This window comes from Cuculus canorus, chromosome 3 (assembly GCF_017976375.1).
Source record: "Cuculus canorus isolate bCucCan1 chromosome 3, bCucCan1.pri, whole genome shotgun sequence".
NCBI lineage: Eukaryota > Metazoa > Chordata > Aves > Cuculiformes > Cuculidae > Cuculus > Cuculus canorus.
Genome location: NC_071403.1, coordinates 32,790,553 through 32,811,916, shown reverse-complemented (window position 1 = coordinate 32,811,916; position 21,364 = coordinate 32,790,553). Strand labels below are relative to the sequence as shown.

The window sequence follows — 21,364 nt, the reverse complement described above, 5'->3', positions numbered from 1 at the left end:
CAAATTAAAATTTCTTGTTGTTATGGGAAGTGCCTAGAACAGACGAAATGAAATCTTCCTTGGCAGACTCTGATGGAATCTGCAAGGTTCTGGTACAGATTCAGGAGAATTCATGGGATTTCACTTTTTTTTCTTGTTTTTCAGGAACACGTGCCTACCTGGCTGCAGAATACTCACATATATAACTGGCCAAAGAATAAGAAGAACATCCTTTTGCGGTTACTGAGGGAGGAGGAATATGTTGCTCCTCCAGTAGGACCTTTACCAACCCTCCAGGTTGTGCCGTTATGAACATTAGTACTTAAAGTGCATGACAAGCAGTTGTTAAAGCGTTGTTCTTGGCAGCGTGCCAGTGCTCTTCCAGATGGCTCTTTCTGATGACAGAAGACACTCTTTCTGCTAAAGGAATTGGTTGTCTTGGGTAACTGAGGCTCAGCTTGTTTCCTACCATGTTGAACGTCTGTTTCTGAAGCTGATGGGATAGAACTCTTTCCTCTAGATTTTTAAATAAGCTGCAAAAGGAAAGAATGCCCAGGTTTATTTTAACATCTGGTTTTAACATACTTTTATTAGTCGATACAGCAAACAAATACCAGAAATAATGTTGCAATAAGTGTAAAATAAAAATTACAACCTCCATAGTGCTCAGGGTTTCTTTAAAGATATCCCTGCCTTGTATAGCATTATTGAACAGTTTGTTTGTATATACACTATTAAATATATTGCCTTTTGTAAGGCAACCTTATACATTGCGTCAGCCTTATTATGCTGGGAGCAACAGAGGAATGGTGACTGTTGGGTAATGCAAGTTTTCCTTAGCCTGCCTTGCATAAAGACACTGTCTTCAATTAGAGGTCTCACAGATCTGAAATCTCTGGAGTTCCATTTCCTTACAGCTCGGCCCCTTACACCTTCAGCGTGTTCCAGCAATAGTCGACAAAAGGAGAGTTAACCACATGGCTACGTATGTGCTGTCAGTACCACGGAATGCTACAATCTTTTTTATAGCAGGCCTTTTGCTACATTACTGCTTTTCAGCCCTTATTTAAAACAGAGCACATCAAAGGACAGTTGGCATTTGGAAATCCAGCAATTGTTAAGAGAAATAACATCGACTCCTACAACTTATATGCAGAATGGAACAATGAAATAATCCAAGGTGCTGGAGAGCCATGGGATGTTGGCAACAAGGAAGGCTCAACAACATCACATCTGCTAAGATCTGAACTTCTTTGTTACAGACACGTAAATATGACTTTGTTGAGGGTTCTTTTTTTTAAAACTGTCTTAAGCATACTGAGGTCACAGTGGACCCTGTTGGCTTACAATTCTGCAACCCTTATCCTTCAGAGCAAGCGTACAAGCGTGTCCTGCTCTGACCCAGAGCGCTTCATGCTTACTCTTCCCAAGATTCTTTTCAGCTTTGTTTTTTTTGTTATAGAATGACCCGTACACAGCTCTATTAAAAACTACATGTGTTTGGTAGTCTGAAAAGTAAATTAGCCCAGAAGTAGAAACTCCTGTTACACCACAAAAATTATTTACTTAGCTTTCCATGAAGGTGGTGCCAGTGTGGTATGTTGATACAAGACACACTTTGTGGTGCTCATGAGGGACAATTTAAGAACCACGTTGCAGATATACTCAGATTTTCCTCTAGCAGGCTTCTCGGCCATTTAAGAGAACTGGGAGAAGGGTGTATCCAGTGTTTTCAACTCTTATATAAATTTTGATTGTGGCATTTGCTGCGCTTCTTAAGACTCCAGTTTCTAAATTGGAAGTTGAAGCTCAACAACTGAAATAGGCTAACACCTGCCGTGCCAGCAACTTCCTGAAAGGCACAATAAAATTGTGCGAGGTAGTGATACTTCTCGTTACCTACTTGCATGTTGCGAGGGGAGGTCCATTTTCCGTGCAATGATAAACTAAGCTTCCAATTAAGAAAATAACTTTCTAGTACATGGTGACAAGCCTAAAATAATGACAGAAATCCTTCTTAAAAAGTCAACGAAGTGAAGGCAAAAGGAGTGGGACGCAGGTACCTAAACACTGATACTTAGGGTCACTTGGAGAGTCCTACAGCATTGAGCTCAACGTCCAGGTTAAGGAAGTCCCCTGAAATGCTACAGCACATCTGCCAACTCAGTATAGCTGTCTCTGCTATTTTAGGACATCTGAAGCATTTTAGCACTGTGAACTAGTCAGTCTCAAATGGCTTCTGACCCCCTTTGCCAATTTCTACCACATTTAGCAGGGAGAAGCTCTAAGATATTAAGGGTCTACAAGTTTCATGGAAAAAATAACCTGAGCAAAGAGCTACCCCCAAACCTGTGTGCTGTAGAGAGAGGCAACCGGGGTTCAGGCCTGTGGAGGTCTCTTCCCCGAGGTGGACAAGTGGCCAGCCAGTACTCACAGGAGTCAGAGCTGGACATCCTGCCGCTGGACAGGGCTGGCGAGGGGCTGGGAGGGCTTTTGGGGAGTACAGCCTGGGTAAAGATGGAGGAGAAACGTCTGTAGGGAATGAGGCTGTGTCAGTTTTGCTGCTTGCAAAGCAGCATATTAGGGAGTGCAGTTAAGCATTCAAAATGATTAGCAAGGCTGGGTAGTAAATTCCTTTCATCATTTTGGCTGTCATCCTAAAATATGTGCTCTAGATTTACCACAGATTTGCTTGGTTTGGGCCAGGGAATTTCATTAAGTAACTCCTGCATCATGTGATACACAAGGTTGCATTAAATGGTCCAGTGATCATTTTTATTCATCTGTTTCAATGATCCTTTTCTGAAAAACAATTCTAGCAGAGCGCGGAAGAAAAACTAAGCATTGGTGTTTAGGAATTACAAAGAGCCCAATCTATTTAAATAGATTGGGGCTTTTTTTTTCTTTAATTGAATAACAATTCCCAGGATTCATTGATCTTTACATTAGTTAGAGCATCCGACAAGAACAGAAACCATGATGGGGAGAGTGTGAGTAATGAGCTAGCAGCCTAGTGAATCATTTCCCCTAAAGCTTTGTATTTGTAGAGAGACAGATGGTGGGAGCTGTGAAGAGGGAGAGGGAGGAAAAAAGCAGGTTTTTGCAAACAACAAAAATAGGGATAGAGGACAGTGACAAAAAGAAATAACCAGCAGGTAAAGGAGAAGCAGAAGCTGAGAGCACACAGGCTGTTTCAAAACTGACACGTCAATGTTAAAATGGTTAGTGTTACAGGAAAATATAGGAAGGTCATTACAAAAAAGACCTTTGTGGCCGTGAGGGGAAAAAATTACCAAAAGCAGGACGTTTGTAGACGACCTCTTGAGTCAGTTATTAACTTTATGTGTAAACAATGGGGAATGGCTGAAAGTATGCAAGTCTCCCTCCTGCAGGCTGGCAGGTACCCATGGAGGCAAAAGGCATTGCTTGAACAAGGCCTTTCAAGGCCAGGTTGGACAGGGCCTTGGGCAGCCTGATCTAATCCACGTCCCTGCCCGTGGCACGGGGTTGGAACTGGATTATCTTTAAGGTCCCTTCCAACTTAAACTGTTCTCTGATTCTATGATTCTACGAACAGCAACAGCAGAGCCAGGGGTTTCTGTCACGGTGCCTGTACATTTGCAAGGGGCGCGTGGGAGAGGAACTGCACTGTCCCTAAGGTGGAAAATACGCAAAGCGAGAGTTACACACTTAACACTGGGATGAGTGCAGCACTAAAAGACACAGAAGTAATTGAGAAAGAGCCTACTTGGGGGCTTGCCAAAGCTCATATGACATTAATGCATGTAAAGATTTTTTTAATGCGAGTCACCTGTGTGACAAAAATATGGTTGTAAAGTTTTTATCCCACAGTTAAGCTGGATCAGCCTTTCAAGTGAGGGAAGTGTATGGCAGTTCTAGTATAACATTAATCAAATAAAGCCTTGCATGGAAGACATGAAATGCAGCCTTAAGAGCTCCTTTTCTCCTGGTAGGCTTTTAACTGGCATCATTTTGTGCCATTTAAGAAAATAAAGCAGCAGATGTCCCTGAAGCCTCTCTGGGCCCAGAAGCAAAGCAGATAACAAAGCTGGTTCATTAGAGCAGCCCCACCAAAGGGCACCTTGCTAAGAGCACGCCCTTCCCTCGTCTCCAGCCAGCAACCAGGCTGCAGGTACTAGAGACCTGGGCATGTTCATAACAGCATCAGCCCAGGCACCAAACTTTAATGGCGTGGTCAGTGGAGCTCCACAACGAGATGTAGTGATGGAGGAAAAGGAGCAATTGCCACTATTTATCATACTTAATGTTGGATTGGAGGCACTGGTAAAACCACAGGATACCTGGTCTTAAAAGGTAATGGAGGGGGAGTTAAGTGGCCTTACAGTACAAAAGGTCTACCATGGTAACGAAGGAAAACACATCTGAGTTTCCTCACCCTCAGGATGCAGAACAGGTGCACGTTATCTTCCAAAGCAAACATGTCTTTTGTTATGCTTTGGCTTTAATTTAACAGGCTCACCCATGCCCACACCTGCTGGATTCTGCACTGTTTAACTTGTGTTTGGGAAACAGATCCTGCCTGGAAGGTCACAGCTTTCAGCAGTGTCCCCCTTCACCACCCTTCATCATGACGTTGCTGCAGGAAAGCACTCCCTCAGTATCGGGTTTGCAGTACCAATGGACTGGCACTGCTCCTTCTCCCCAGTCCCCGACATGGGTCTTCTGAAGTTCACAGCTGGCATGCAGCACATCAGGATCACTAGAAATCACCACTGTGTCATTTCTGCTTGAGCTGCTACAGTAGCTGCTCACACGGGTCCCCACAGCCAGCACAAAGCACACTGGCACACGAACAACTCACAAAAGCCCGCTGCAAAGCCTTCTCTGAGATGCTAGGCCTTTAGACACACACCCCTCCCGCTTTTTCTAGTGATATTATAATTAGTGGAAGAAGAACAGTATCTGTATTTGTGCGATATTTGTATTAAAACACTTATGGCTAACACTGAGAGGTGTTCTGTGGTCTGAGGGAGAAGCACGTCTGGAGCGACCAGAGGTGTCCATCGCATGCCTGCTCTGAGCCACAGCTGCAGATGGGCACTGGATGCTGCTGCCCATGCAGCCAAAGCCAAACCAGGCCCCAAAGTGCCAGCCTGCAGAAGGAGGCAGTGGAGAAGCAACTTCTCCAATGCTGGCTCCAAACTAAGACAGGAGTAGGCTGGGAGAGCTCAGCCTGGCTCCAGCCTTCGCAGGCTCCCAGCCTTGCCTCAGCCTGATCCTGGAGCTGTGCACAGACCACCAGCTGCGTGTCCCTGTCCGTGGCCAAGATCACTTATAAACAAAGAGAAAAACATCTGAAATGAAGTTTCCCAGCCTGACCAGATCTGCCAGTCAGGCTACATTCCCAGGGCTCACTGGTGTAGATGGGACCAGACAAATATAAATGCACGTATCCTCTATCGTGACTACACACACAACATGCCGTTGTGCAGATCCCTGCAAACTGCAAGAAATGCCACCTAATGCAAAGTGAGGGATTTTTTTAAAGCTCTTTTTCTTCATTGAAAGGTATCAGGGACTTCTCCAGTTTCCAGAGGGGGAGGGAGCAAGTGCCTGCCTGGTCACCTAACCCTTGGGTCAGAGGCGCTTCACAGCACCTTCTGCAGCCACTGAGCCCTCAGGGATAATGGGAGGACTCAGGGAATCACAGGTGAAACACGGATGTATCCAGTGGGTGTAAATCCCTGAAGGACTGACTGTTGTGGAAGGGGAAAATTTGGCCCAAATCCTGCCAGGGAGTAGGTGACTTCCCAACGCTTAATTTGCTGGTTGGGCAGATGAAAGTCCTCTCTGCTGTACTGTGCCAGTCTTCTAACGGGGGGCAGGAAATGCTGTGTACAAGCTCTAGAAAACTACAAAAGTGTGCATTGTTTCTGGGGCTGCAGAAAAGGTACCACAATGACAGACACAGGACAAAAAATAATTATTAAAATAGTTAATAATTAAAATTGATGTTAAAAAATCATGGCCAGCAGTGAGCTCATTATGGCTGTATTACATTCTTTGGATTTTCCACTTGTTTTTCTGAAGGAATATGTTCTGGAAATCCTACCTTGCAGGCTTTCTTCAAAGCTACCTTTCTTTACTTCTGCTGACAGTCCTTACAACACATTTGTTCTGTACATTCTTTGGATTTTCCACTAGTTTTTCTGAAGGAATATGTTCTGGAAATCCTACCTTGCAGGCTTTCTTCAAAGCTACCTTTCTTTACTTCTGCTGACAGTCCTTACAACACATTTGTTCTGTTCTTCATCAGCTACCTCCAGTAGAAACGCACTAAATGTGATGCTTTGTGACTAGCACGTTTGGCACTGCAACACTCTCATGTGCTGGCCTCAGGATTTCCAGCAAGCAGCAGGTGCTGCAGTCTGCTGTTCAAAAGCCTGCAGTCTTCAAAGGAAGCAATTTACTGAGAAAAGACTTCTAAACACGTAACACTAAAGGGATTGAGTTGAGTGGCCCAGAAGCAGTGAGTGCATTAAAAAGTCTTTCATCCCTAGGCTGGGAGACAGAATGGAGCCCAGCTTGGCACTGACCAACCTGGTCAGGTTAGGATCTGGTAGCACCACCTCAATTCTCAGCAGGTCTTGTGTGCATCTCACTCACACGTGTGAATGCACCCAGTCAGATGCACACAACACCCATCACAGTCTACCTCCCAGTTCTTCCCTCCAAGCAGGTCGTGCAGATACACTGAGATCCAGCCTCAGCATCAGTACAGGCAGTTGCGGACCATTTCTCTTTACAGCAGGCTGAAGACCCCTATCAACAATGATTGGTACAGATGCTCAGTACTCGCTTTCCCCATGTACAGGGTAGAGGGTAAGGCACCAAAAAATCATTTGGAAAAGAGAAGTTTTATTCTCCACTTTACTATTGCATTGCTGTGGACAGCAGAAAGTTAGCAACTCGCTTTGCTCCAGTCTCCTTACCTAAGACACTAGGACAATAGCAAACTGGCCACTTAGGTAAAGTTACCAGAGACTTACCGATTAAAGTACTACATGCATGCAAACAATATTTATTTTTATGGGTCCATTCTCCTCCCAGCTTTACAGGAGAGACACTTTTTTTCTTGAAGCATCGGCTGCGTAGAAGCTGAAACAGCAGAAAGCCAGCAGTAAGACTGTCCCAAAAGAGAGATGAAGAGGGAATCTTTAAATTGGCACAACAGAAACCAGGAAGACAGATAGGGAGTATGATAAAGAAGTGAGAAAGAGGAACGGAACTATACTGTAATAAAATTGAATGAAGTAGCAAAACTAACTAGCTAGCATAGACTAATCCTTTTTTGCTTCATGCTTTATTTTAAAAGCAATAAAATAATTTAGCATTTACTATTTTTAAAATTAAGAGAGGAAAGACAGCAAAACTATATTTTCCTTCAGGCTTTTGCATCTTGTTATAACTTATTAATTGGAATCCAACCTACTAAAGCAGCACAGTCCCTTGTGAGGACACAGACATACCAACATCAATTTGATATATCGGTGTATCAGCAGTCAAGAGACCGACGGCTGCATCAAGACAAGACAGTACAAATTACATGGAAAACAAAGCATCATCATGTAACTTCTCCTGTAATACAGAGAATGAAAACTGCAGATCTCAAGCCCTCACAACCATTGATTGATGCAGTTCAGTCTCCTTGCTCACTCCAGGCTGGAGTTAATTACTCCCAGGAGTAATTAGCAGGTTGAATTTTAAAGCTCTGGGCTGGCTGGACTTCAGCATTAGAGAATCGAGTTTCAGCATTTCTTCGAGGCAGTGCCCAGACAATGGCATGAATCGTGTGACCTGCTTCATGGGAGCTATGCTAGGGAAAATACATCATTCCCATCAAATGAGCTTGGGGTTTTTTTGTTTCTCTTGCTCATATTTCTAAGTCCTGCACACCTCCCTGTCTGGATGTCTTACAGAGTAGCTTGCCTTGAACTGCCCAACGCTTCTTGTCCCAATGGCAGTTTCCAGTACAGAAAAAACAGAGATCCATGTCAGGCTCAGTCTGTGCATCCCTACACAAAATCAGCATTTGGTCTGGAGTGAGCCTGTGCTCCCCTCACAGGAGTTTGGGAGGTAGAAGTAGCCAAGCAGCGCTATTGTATGGAGACAGGCTGGTGCTTGGGAAAATTATCCAGGGAATTTCTACACTAAGGTTGGTCCAAGTCTAGATCTCTGGTGGTGCCCAAACTGGTCTTTAGCAGATAGCAAGAAGGCAAGCCTTTATGAGATACTCTCTGTGAAAAAGCATCAGTGAAAAAATCCAGTGACGGCCAGAAAATCTGGTGTCACATTGCTTGTGACAGAGCTTAGGAAAATGAATGTCTGCAAGGGGGCAAAATAGCTCTTGACCTACCCGCTCCCTGCAACCAGAACAGTTCTTAGGTACATCACAGGGATATGCATTTTACCCTTAGAGACATACAGTGTACAAACACAGGCTGCAAACAGCATATCTGCAAGCTCTTAGCTTGTCAGACAAGTCTCAGCATCTCACACCCTACTGCATGCTGGGGTTTAGCAGGCTTTCAAGGCATCTCGCATTAGCCCAGGTACCAGCTCTGCTACTATTATGCAGTATATGTGCTATCACCTAGCTAGAAGCATGATTTCAATTCTGATTTCTCTTTTTTCTCACATTTCCATTCATTAAGCTCTAATCTGAAATAGCAAATAATTTATCTAATGTTGTCTGTATTTTACACCATCAGAAGCAGCCATGTAGATAGCTGCTCTGTGCCTAACTGAAAACCAGAAGGCTGTGCTTAGGAAGAGCGTACAGGCTGACTCTATCTGGGATATGAGTGGCTAACTAAAATCCTTTGCAAACTATCTGTCACTTCTTTGTAAGCCCTGCTTCCTTTCTTTACGTCGGAATTTGGACTGGGTATAATGAACTTCCTGTGTCATAGACCAGGATACAAGAAAACTCATTGTACGCTCACCAAGGAAGAGTATCAGTAAAGTGGCTTATATGGCAGCTCTGAAGGGTCTTGTTAGAATGACTTATTCTCCGAGTTCCAGTGGTTTGATTAAGTGGATCATGTGATAAACACTTATAATGAACTTCTTCAGATGCTGCCAGGGAAAACTCAGCAGATAAATTGCTGAATCCCACGGCATTGCTCTCTGCATAACAAACTGATTACAAAGATGGAAAAATCATGCAATTCACTGGCTTCTTCTCCTACTCAGGACAGTACATCAGTGTTATACAATTTTTTCTCTCTGCTGCCCCAAATTAAAATGTCCTTGCTACTAAATCCAGTTCAAACTAGTGCAATTTTCCTCCTCCAACTCACCAGGCAGACTACAGCTAAATGTAACCACTTGCAAGCAAGTCTAGTGATGCTTCTGAGCAATTTCTTTCTTATTAAAGTAAACAAACTGAAACAAAACAAAAAAAACCTGCAACAAAACAGAAAATGAGCATAAATTCACAAGTAACACATGCCAGTGTGATTTGTTTAAAGAATAAAAATTTAGGTCAGCCTGAATCACCACAGAGTAAACTTCATTTCATTGGCAACAGTGAGAGATGTCAAACAGCAGGCCATGTTCAAGAGTATCCTTTGCAGCTTCAGCCAATACCTTTAGGATCAATGACCAGGGTAAGAGATCAGCATCAGCTATGCTCTCTCCCCACCCCCAGTCAGCAACTCATTGTTTCTCCTTGTCAGCAGCACAGCTCAACTCATCTTTATTCCACTCTTTCAAGTTGTCTCCATGTAACAAGCTACAGTGCCTCTACAAAAGGCATCCTGGCTCAGGGACGAAGCATGGGATGTACTTGTTCCTGCCCTGTCAGCTGGCATAAATTATGGCTCTGCTCTCCAAGGCCAGTGCTGTATCCCTGACTCAGGTGTCAACTGCAGTACGTGTGATGGATAGGATGCCATTAAGAAAGTTGTCTTCGAGTCCTGATACTGAGATGAGGAAAAGACCCCAGCAGCCTCTGCTCCCTGATTAGCATTTCTCATGTGTTCCTTCTACCATGGGCAATAGGACACACATGCTGGGCTGGTCCAATACCTGATTAAAATATATTAAAAAGTAGCTGAGACGGCAGAAGCTGCAAAGCCAGCCCCCAGTAATGTCTGTCCTCAGGCTACCCCACTCCATACCATCCCACTGATTAATCAGCTCTTTAGGATCACTGGGTGAATCACATTAAAGGCTTCAGGTGTCAGAAAAAACAAGGAGGTAAAGGGTGGTAAAAGGCAAGTCATCTAGTTCTGTCCTGCACATCACCAGTAGGTCTGACAGCTGTCAATGATGAGCAGTGGAACCAAACTGCACAAGGCAAGAGTGCCCAGACGGGCACAGAAGCTGTACAGTCACTTGTGCATCATCGCTAGAAAGCCTGGAGGGCCACAAGGCTGCTTTTGCACAGCACTTTGGAGACTGATCTTTGTTATGGCTGGCATCTCACTGTGCTCCCCACTCCATTTGCTTGTCATGCACATTGCCTGTCCACTGCAGTGAGCAGCATGTTATACCACCTCACCGACTACCAATGTATTAAACCACCGCACAGATGTGCAGACAACCTTGCAAGTGAGACCCTGTGCTTGTAGTCTGCATGGACGCTAGAGCTGGCCCAGCAACAAGCCCAGGAGCACCTCTGAAGTACAGCGCCGGCATATTAACATGCTACGTAGGATGACAGGCTCATCACCCCTAGTGCAGCTGTTATAAAGAGACCAATTTGCCAAAGGAATCAGAGCGCCAGGGGTTGGTGGTGGCCTTGCTCCCTGGCTTGACCCATCAGAATATTTATCCATCAGTTCTGTTTTGAGGAATGGTCCAGTGGTTATGGCATCTCACAGAAGTCCTAGGGAACAGTAAAAACTGTTTGTGATTTTTTTTCAAGCAGCTAACCTGTAAATACAACTGCAGTTTAAAATGTACCTCAAGCTTTGTATATCAGCTTTCCCATGCACCATTACTAGCCAGTACATTTCCCCAGGTCATGTTATTTTTCAATTAATGGGATTCCACAGGTGTAATCAAAGGCATGATACCAATCAGCTCTCACAACTTGTGATGGCATGTGAGGAAGAGAGCCTTATCTTGCTTTATTTTACAGCCAAAAGGAATTCATGCATCTAATCACAAGAAAAAAGGTATCTTTAAAATGTACTTTCTACGCAACCAATAACTGCAAAATTACAATACTGCTATTAGATTCAATCATCAGACAACAATGGAATTTTAATTCTGTAATCAAGTGAAAATTTGCTCTTTAAATAATTTGGTTGCCACCTGACAAGGAAGACTCCTGGAAATGCTGGCTCATTGTCAGGTATCACATTTTGGTATTTCGAACTGAATGTACTCCCACAAAGCATTCCCTTCAATTCTACTTGGAAGTTTGCTATTTCAGATTAGGTATGGATGCTGGACGTGACAGGATTTTTCCTCCACTTCACACTTAAAACAATTCATGTAAAAATCATTTAATTCTAGGAAGCAACCAAAAAGGAAAAATAGTATTTTATATTATAAAATACAGTATATATTATTTTATATTATATATTATACTATATATTGTAGTATGTTTTTGTATGTTAAATCTGTGTGTCCTAAGATCTGTATGTCCAGAAACCGAGCCCCTTGAATTCCCCAAGAACTAAAGGAGACTTTTGAAAATGTGAGGCATGCTGAGGTTAGGTATTCCAAACAGAAAATCAGGCTATGGTACTTCATTTTCCACTCATCTAGCACCATGTAATCCTATCACAAAGGTCTATTGTGAGACTTCAACATTTAAATATTTAGCAGCCAAATTAATGCTCACCATCGTTGAGCATTAAGTAACATTTCTTTCTGAGTTACTGATCTTTACCATGTCTCTTCCTTCTATATGACAAAACAGATAAAGGTGTTTGTGGTTTAAACCATGGATGCTAACTTATCCGTGATCTAGTCTGAAATTTTGAATTACATCAATCTGGAGTACTGTTTGGTAGCTGCTTTTTTACTTCTCTCATACTTGTATGTATTAAATATCATCCACAGATTTCCTGTGTAGACCTGTCCCCAGGGACTAAAAACCTGGTGTACACGACTCATAAATAAAGCGAGGGAGACACAAGCAAGAAAAAGAATAGCATACTTCTGGGAATCACTCCAGGAAAATAAATATGCAAGATGGCACATCACCCTACATAAAGCTGGCAAAGGTAAAATAACATTTGAGTTTGATAATTAAGGAAAAGAAAATAGTTTTATGTTCATATGTACATACTGGTCTTCTGCTGAAACAAAAGGGCAAAGGTAAAACTGGAGTTTGACTCACAAGAAAACAAACCTGCTGGAACAGTTGTAGCTTATTTAAGTAAATTGGGGGATCAAGCTTGAATTTGATCCCCAGCTTTCAGAGGCCCATGTGTTCTCTGGAAATAGCCACCATCATTTATTTCCTGTCTTTGCATTTCATTACTCTTTCTATGGCATACGTTTGTTTTAAGAGCCTATCTAAATTCCAGGTATACCTTTCCCTCAGTAGTCACAATGTACGACTTTATACAGAAGTAGTATTAAAACCCAGTGAAGAAAATCCCTCTTACTTTTCTATAATGGGTTTGGATGACCACGCCCTCCCATTTCCGTCTGTGCATTACTCTTCTTTTTTCTTCAAAGTAGGATATTACATTTACTGGCACTCACTCTTTCCTCAGATCTATTCTTTTACTCCTTTTCAACTCTGCTCTCAAAATCTTAGTCTTTTCTACTTTTTTGTATAGTCTCCTTCTTTTCTTATCAGGTTTTGCACTATCCAGTGCCCAGCTTTGTTTACTGTTGTTATTTATGAGATCTTGAATAAGTTCAAGCCACTTTATATAAGATATGACAATAACATGATTGCACAGAAATTATTATTATTTAAGGGATGAACTTGCAGAAGAGACATCCTAAAACTATGCAGATTGCAGACAGATGTCTACCTGTGTTTTGTTTGGCTGTAATTTCAGCATTCTGTAATCAGAATTAACTTTGAGAGCAACTGGGATGCATAATTGCCAATTTTTATTTTGTTGTGGATTGGTCTACCTTTTTTTTATTTTAGGAACGCATGCTTACTGCTGTGTTATAGCTGTTTGCCTGGTGATGCATGTTGATAATTTTGCTTGGGTACTTAAATAACATATGTGACAGTAGAATTGCATACTTCTTGAGCAGATATAGCTTTAAAACAAGCTATTTATTAGAAATTCATTAGAAAGTTTTAAAACTTGGAGCTTAAAGATAATACGTTAAAAGTAGAGCTTAAAGATAATATCTTGAAAGTAGTACCTTACACTATTCCAAATGTAGTTTGTTCATGTAGTCTTATTGTTGCTTCATTTGAGGGCCTTAAAATCACCTTATCCTTTGTATGACTGAATATCCTTATGCTATCTGATACCACTGCTTCCATGGCACAAAGAACATGTATGCTTCTCATCCCTCTGATGAAAAGTTCCTTATGATACAGCAACGGGAGTTCAAAGAGAGGTATACATCCATATCTGCTGGTGTTGCACATTTGCTTAAGAGAGTATGGGGCTTGATATACCTATACAGCACACATAAGCCTTGAGGCTGCTGGAGATTTTCATTTCAGTAATAGCACACTCAGTGCACCTTAAGTGTATGAGAATCCCAAGTGTGCAGGAGTAAAATGGAAGGAGAATGGGAGCTGTGTGGGATCTGCACACATCTAGTACTGATCAATTACTGATAGGTGCTCATTTTCTGTTCTCCTCTTGGCAGTTATTTGTATGCAATATATATCGATATTCCCACTACAGCATACTCAATAGCAATCATTAGTTTCTTCCATGGCAGACTCAGATTCTTGGGAGGCTGAGAGTGGAACAATGCTGCATTTTGGATCCCATCAAGAGTTGTTAATATGCTTTACATAACAACTGTTGAATTGGGAAGACAGAGCTTCAGGTTGATGCTCTGTGGATGTCTAAGATGAAGAATTTTCTTGGTGAAATTGCCAGCACAGATGCTGCTCTGACAGCATGTGATCTAACGGTTTACCTGGAATTGCCATAACAATCTTAAAATAGACTTGCAGTCTGCAATATAACTAGGTAGGAAAGTCAAGGGAGTATGCTGAAAAACTTCTGGTTTTATAATTAACGGGGTACCTGTTACATCCCAAGTGTGGAGAGATGACTCTGTCTCCAGGAACATGTGGTTTGAATGAAAAAAAAACCAGAAAGATTAATTTTCTAATTCAAATGGAGCTCCATAACCATCATTGGCAGAAACTGAAGGATGCCACTAAGTGCTCTCTATCCATTTAGAGGAGAGGGTTCAGCTGTACCTCTGCCTCAGTCTTGTCACTGAAGTGCTGGCCTCTAGGGGGTCACCCTAGCTGACAAAAGTCATCAAAGGCATAAATTTTTTTGTCAAGAACAGGGACTCTTGGGAGCTCATGGATCCAGACACAAGTTCCAGTCTGAGTTGGGAGAAGTAGCTTATTTACCTCGGTTGGACCCTTCAAGAACCACGACTCAGTGAGGTGGGAGAAGCTACTGAATATAGACCTCTGCAAGCTCAACTTCTTTCAGCCTTTCAGAACTGGCCACTGCTGTAAAGCCAGAAGACAGTTTAAAACATCACGTAACAATTCCTTAAATGTACACAAAATATTTTATAGCTTTAGTAGGAAAATCTCATTCCCTTTCACAATTAAATATGCCTGAAAGTCATCTTCTAACCATTGGTCAATATCGAGTGAAAAGCAGCACTTCTTACTCTTGACAGCCATCCAGTATGCAAGCTAAGAGAGGGAACACCTATAGGTACAGATATCAAACTGTTCCTTTGTCTGGTGGCTTCAAATACAGGAAGTCCCTAAGTTCTGCAGATATTCCATTCGGGATATCTGGAAACCTGGACTTTTCTGGCAAGTGGAAATTAAAAAGCTTAATTTTGCTGAGTCTTACTTGATTTTGCCAAGTAACCTGGGAATTAGAAAGACTGACAGGTAAGTATAAAAGGAAACGGCTAACCCTGGAACACAGAAATAATTGTCTTGTTGATCTATGCTGTGAAGATGTCCATTCATGAGAACTCTATTTTGAGAAGATGCCCTCAAATGTTTTTGATTTCCTGTCTGTGTTTTGAAGAGGAGTGTCAGCTGAAATCTTTTACCCAGCTTTTCTGCGGACTAAGCACAACATAAAAAGACAATTTTATGCAAGTGCCATAATTTAATTGCTTCCTGGCACAGAGAGTAATGTCACAGTCTCACTATTGACATAAAGTCATATGAGATCGCTAACAATTTTGATGGGTTTTCTGTTTTATCTGTCCACTGGAAACTGGTTTAAGGATTTGACTTAACTGTAAAGATGTCATCCAAAGCTATCAGATGAAAATAACTTTTGACTTGTGTGGTGTTGAGATCTAACGTATATCCTGTGAGTTATCTTTGTACTATCTTATAACACAATAGCAAACAGCTATTACACACCGAAATAGTTGTCTGCTTTCTAGTGTTGCGATCTAGCAAGCGTAATTCCCCTGAATTGGTGGTATTTTTAGAGTAAAATGAGAGGTATGGGTTCTGTGGTTTGAAGAGGTCAAAGGGAATCACAGAATCACTAGGTTGGGAAAGACCACCAGGATCATTGAGTCCAACCATCCCTATCAACCACTAAACCATGTCCCTGAGTACCTCATCTACCCATCTTTTAAATACATCCAGGGATGATGACTCAATCACCTCCCTGGGCAGCCTCTGCCAGTGCCTAATAATCCTTTTTGTGAAAATTTTTTTTCTGATGTCCAGCCTGAACCTCCCCTGGCACAGCTTGAGGCCATTCCCTCTTGTCCTGTCCCCTGTCACTTGGCAGAAGAGGCCAGCTCCCTCCTCTCTACAACCTCCTTTCAGGGTAGTTGTACAGAGCAATAAGGTCTCCCCTCAGCCTCCTCTTCTCCAGGCTAAACAACCCCGGTTCCCTCAGCCACTCCTCTTAAGACCTGTTCTCCAGCCCCTTCACCAGCTTCGTTGCTTTTCTCTGGACACATTCCAGAGCCTCAACATCCTTCTTATAGCTCAATGAAGCTTGTAGCTCATTGAAGTTCAATGTCAGATACAAAAGCAAATTTCCTTGCGACAATGTGCAATCTGATGGGTTTCTGTTAACTTACTGTCTCCAACAAAAAAAAAAAAAAAAAAGAGCAATTAATTGAATTGTATTTGGAAAATAGAATCACAGAATCACCAGGTTGGTAAAGACCTCTTGGATCATTGAGTCCAACCATTCCTATCTGCCACTAAACCATGTCCCCGAGCACCTCGTCTACCCGTAATACTCAGCTAATTTTCCTGCTTTGCTAATAAGAAACTGAGTGATGCATTATGGGCTTGTTTTTTAATCCTCAGTATTTGGACGCTCCATCCCCCAGGGTAAATGACACCACCACAGTTATGTCTACACTGTAATTGAATAAAAAGTCCTTTGGGTCAGAAGTGAGCATGCTGTAATCTGAATCTCCTCTCCCCTCCCTATCCACTTCATAGGATCATAGAATTGTTAAGGTTGGAAAAGACCTCTAAGATCATCCAGTCCAACACTGGCCTAACACCACCATGCCTAGTAAACTATACTACAAAGTGCCGTGTGCTACGTGTTTTCTGAATGCCTCCAGGAATGGAGGCTTTGCCACTTCGCTAGGCAGCCTGAACCAATGCTTCATCACTCTTTCAGTAAAGAAGTTTTTCAAATATTCAGTCTGAACCTCCCCTGGCACAACCTGAGGCCATCTCCTCTCATCCTGTCACTTGTCACTGGGGAGAAGAGACCAGCACCCACCTCACTACAACCTCCTTTCAGGTAGTTGTAGAGAGCAATAAGGTCTCCCTTCAGCCTCCTCTTCTCCAAGCTAAACAATCCCAGTTCCCTCAGCTGCTCCTTGTAAGTCTTCTTCTCCAGACCCTTCACCAGCTTCATTACCTCCTCCTGGACCCACTCCAGCAGCTCAGTGTGCTCAGTTGTGCTCCTCCTGTACTGAGGAGCCCAAAACTGAACACGGTATTTGAGATGTGGCCTCACAACCACCGACTATAGTGGCACAAACGCTTCCCTACTCCTGCTGGCCACACAAGCCAGGATGCTGTATGTGTTCTTGGCCACCTGGGCACACTGCTGGCTCATGTTCAGCTGGCTATTGACCAATACCCCCAGGTTCATTTTTCCCCGGCAGCTTTCCAGCCACATTTTCTCAAGCCTATAGCACTGCACAGAGTTGTTGCGATGACAGTAAGGACCAACAGCAGACTGCTTGTGAGCATTAGCATGCTAGCACTACCTACCAAGCTGACTCAAGTACCCAGATGCCAACACATTCTGAAGAAAAGGTGATGGGCCCATATTTGAGGTAAGCCTTGTATGCTTGCAGTACAAAATATGGGTAAGTGTGAATTTCAGCAGTTTCTGGTCTGCTTTCACTAGAGTACAGATGAAGGTTTTAAGTGATTACACAAATGTAGTAATTATGTAAACTAGAAGACATGACAATTGGAATTAAGGCTGAGAATGTAAATGTGGACCTTGCTATCTTGAATTCGATGAGTGAAGTTTTATTTTTCCGAACAATATAACACATGAAAACCTCAAATCCAATACAAATCTTTACTGACAAATCAGGTTGATGGGAGGTAGGATAAAGGTTAACTATAATTTGTTATTTACAGTTTTCAAAGTCATATACAAATCTCTGTTCTGAGTGCTAAACTCTTATGCCCCATACATATGCTGTTTGTTTATTAGACTACATGTGAATGAAAAGAACAGCTGTGACCTCCCCTTGTACTTTCAAAGAGCTCTGACAAGAACCCAAACAAATCCTCTTTAAGAAAAAAATTCTTAATTTGAATTCATTCATTCTGCATATGTAAGAACCCACAGAATTACTCCATATTTTCATTACATTGAAAACTAATAGCGGAAAAGCAGCTACGGTAGAATTGCATAGCCCATAGCAGAACTGACGCAAAGCCCTATACAGTCTAATAAAGACTCGGCTTAAGCCGGTAGATAAGTTTTGAATGTGACAAAATCATAACGATACACATATTTCACTGTCCAGCACTCACAGCAATTATTGATCACCATCCCTTTTCTATGCCTCTTGGACTGTATACACGCCTTTTTTTCCTCAGAAAACATAGATCTTCAAATACAACCACAACTAATGAGAATACAATAAGAAGACAAAAAAAGGCCTCTGAACTCAGCTGGAGATGGAGGCTGCTGCCTCCACACCAACAAGATGGTGTTGATCAGCTTGCTTTTCTATGCAGCAGCAGCTCACAGCTTCGGCTAAGCTGCACACTCAGTATGGGATGTGGAAGAGCAGAGATACAGGTGCTGGGACAGGAGTCTGGAAATAGGGAATATTGCAGTTCATAATATGATGGGGAGGGAGGTAAGGAAGGAAAATACAACCAATTGATCTGTGACTCACTGACACTGCATATTTTATTTGCCTTGTTCTTGGTCTCCGCAAGTTTGATGCTTTCTGTCTTTTGGTCTTCTTCCACACACTCCTACTGCAGTCTAAGGCTTCCTGTCTTCAAATGATCCAAATGTTTCTCCCTCCTTGACTGCCTTCCAACTCCACTGAGCTACTCCTGTGATTAACAGGCAAGAGGTACGCGAACAGTGTGCATTTTCAATAACAAGCTCTGCAGCTCACTGAAAACTAAAAATTAATAAAAATATTTTTAACATTTAGGAGCAGAAGAGATTGATTATATACCGATTTTGTTAATTTACATATGTAATCATATTTAAAAAAATTGAAATTATATGATGAATTACTAAAGTCTTCTACAGAATCAAAAATTTTTAAGACTGGAGTAAGAAAAATTGTTCAAGCTTGCTGTATCACTGCCTGAAGAGATACAGGAACAGGCAAACAAAGCAAGCAGAATATAGGTGTAGTTGGCTATGCTCATGTAATCCAAATATTTAATAGCCAAGTGGTCCTATCAATAAATAAGCAGTAATAACCTCTTCTGTAATCACAGGATATATTTGAACTCCCTGGGCAAGTTCTGGCTTAAGCTTATGAGGCATGTGGTAGTTGAAAGGAAATACACAAATAAAAGATAAACATTTCCTGAATTATTTTACCAAAAAAGGGGAGGGGAGGGGCAGGAATGACCTACAGTGTTCTGTACTTTGTTCTTGAAACACGCGGAATAACTTCCCTCAAAGCACGCACTGTGAACTGCACGTCCGTGACACAGTACCAGGTCTGGCCAGATGCCCAACTCAGCTCAGCGCGCCCACGTCGAGACCTGTCCTATCAGCAGGCATGTTAGGTTAATGCTCAGAGTGATAAGAAAGTACTTCTCCAGCTGTGAGGAAAGTGCAGGAAATCTCTCTGTGTCATTTTCGCCCATGTTCTTCAAACAAAGTTACACAAACCCAACCCACATTTCCCTCTTCTTATGTGGCAAATATAATCCTTTCTCTAATAAAAAAAAAAAAAAATCCAAATCTGAAAAACATGTTAAATGATTTGCAGGAATGACTAAAAGTTCTGCTGACTGGTAAAAATCTGTTTAAAGCAGCTAGGGTATGGTGGCAGGATAAAGTTTATTTGATTCTCTATAACTGAGTGTCCTCAGTTGAACCTACCAGCCCTTTGCTGTGTGAGGATTATAACGCACGCTGCAGTTGGATCAGGCTCCATTTCTATTTTTAGTGCAGATCTTGCTCCTTATTTAGTCCTGATTGCATAGCCAGAACTGCATTCTCAGCAGCTCGGTGAAAAGCCTGCCTGTTCCATTTTATAACTTTTCCAGACAAAAAGATGGAAAGCGTGTAGCTTTCCAAACGGTCTTATTTAGGATCTTGCAATACGATACAATCCAAAACCCAAGGGCCACATGAATCCCCACTGAAATACAAGTGACTTTCCTGGAGCTTTATACAGCAACAATTTAGCTGCTTATAAGTTAACCAGGACATTTAAAAAAAACCAAACCACACATCCCCTCCCCAAACACAAATCTCCAAAACCCCCCAAATATTTCTTCACCCTAAATACTTAAAAGGTACTTTTTGAAAGAGAGACATACATCTGGATCAAATTCTTCAGAAAACATTTTATCCTCCTTAGATTTGTAGTTTATAATTCCAATTAATGGAGGAAACTACTAGCCAAAAAAGAAATAAACAAGGGAACATGGAAAATTTTGGTTTTAAAGAATCTCTTAACAGTGATGACCACACAGAAGTAATTTTCTGCCACTCAATTAAAACCATAAGAACATTTTGGGGTTTGAACAAAGTTTTCCAACTATAGCAAGGAATTGCTGTAATTCTGTCAGAATCAGTTACAATACTTCACCTTTACTTCTAGGATTTGTTTCTGGAATATCTCCTTAATCATATTTTATTTCCACGCGTTGCACATAAATGCAGGACTGAAGACCAAGAATAAGATGATCAAGGCCATAACTAAACAAAATGAAAAAACCTACACTGATAATACATGTAAAATACTTTTTTATCTATACTGAACCACACTGTCAGTAATGGATCTTATTTCCACATGTTAAGAAACTTACTATACACTGAAATTACACATATCTCAAAAAAGGTCTATTATTCCTAACCCGAGATAGCGAGTCAAATCCTCACATGCACAGATCTCTTCTTAGATGGAATCCAAAACCCTTGCTCTCCCAACCTGCCGTAAATCACTAAGGAATTGTCACGCTGGTCAGGCAGTGATCACTGACTTCAGCCATCTTTATTGTACGTGTAAGGATATCCAGCACTCCTCCTGCAGCGAGGAGACTGATTGCAGACAGACATTTCTCTCCACTGCCTCTGTATTCAGGCCGCTGACTAGTCTCTTTATGCCACACAGAGAACACAAAGGCAGATTTAAAAGAAAATTAACTGGAGGAGTAAAGAAATAAAATCAGCAAAGGGAAGAATGAACTAATGTATTCTCATTGTAAATTCAGTAATTTAATTAGCCTTCAGTCAAACACTGGACAATTTACAAAGCCAATGCAAAACAGAAGGGCCATAAAAATTACATATTCAGCAGGTCTGAATTTGCATATTCTGTGTTCCCCAAATATACTATTAATTCTGTGAGAATGGAGTGTGTCCCAAACACAGGACGTCAAGTTCGGTATCTTGATTTAAATGAAACCAGCATGAGAAAGAGAATCTGAATGCCACAAAATACTACTCAAGATCACTATCTCAAAGGCAGGAGGTTAGAAACTAAAAGGACTGGAAGTTATTAACCAAAAACAAAAGACCCAAGTACTTGAAAGCCTATTCATCCTAGCTACTAT

The 21,364-nt window shown here is 41.8% G+C and overlaps 1 protein-coding gene and 1 long non-coding RNA gene across 3 annotated transcripts in view; one reads left to right on the top strand and one right to left on the bottom strand.

Moving 5' to 3' along the window:
* TRAF3IP2 (TRAF3 interacting protein 2) overlaps positions 1–7,001 on the top strand; it is a 32,480-nt gene extending 25,479 nt beyond the window's left edge. For both annotated transcript variants that reach the window (XM_054061312.1, XM_054061313.1), the window contains exon 10: positions 145–7,001. In XM_054061312.1, coding sequence (XP_053917287.1) covers positions 145–291 — 147 coding nt within the window. In that variant the 3' untranslated portion in view covers positions 292–7,001. The remainder of the gene's footprint in view (positions 1–144) is intronic.
* The window catches only part of LOC128851623 (uncharacterized), a 36,743-nt gene continuing 15,751 nt past the window's right edge, over positions 373–21,364 (bottom strand). Inside the window, exon 3 of the long non-coding RNA XR_008448971.1 lies at positions 373–512. This is a non-coding gene — a long non-coding RNA (uncharacterized LOC128851623). The remainder of the gene's footprint in view (positions 513–21,364) is intronic.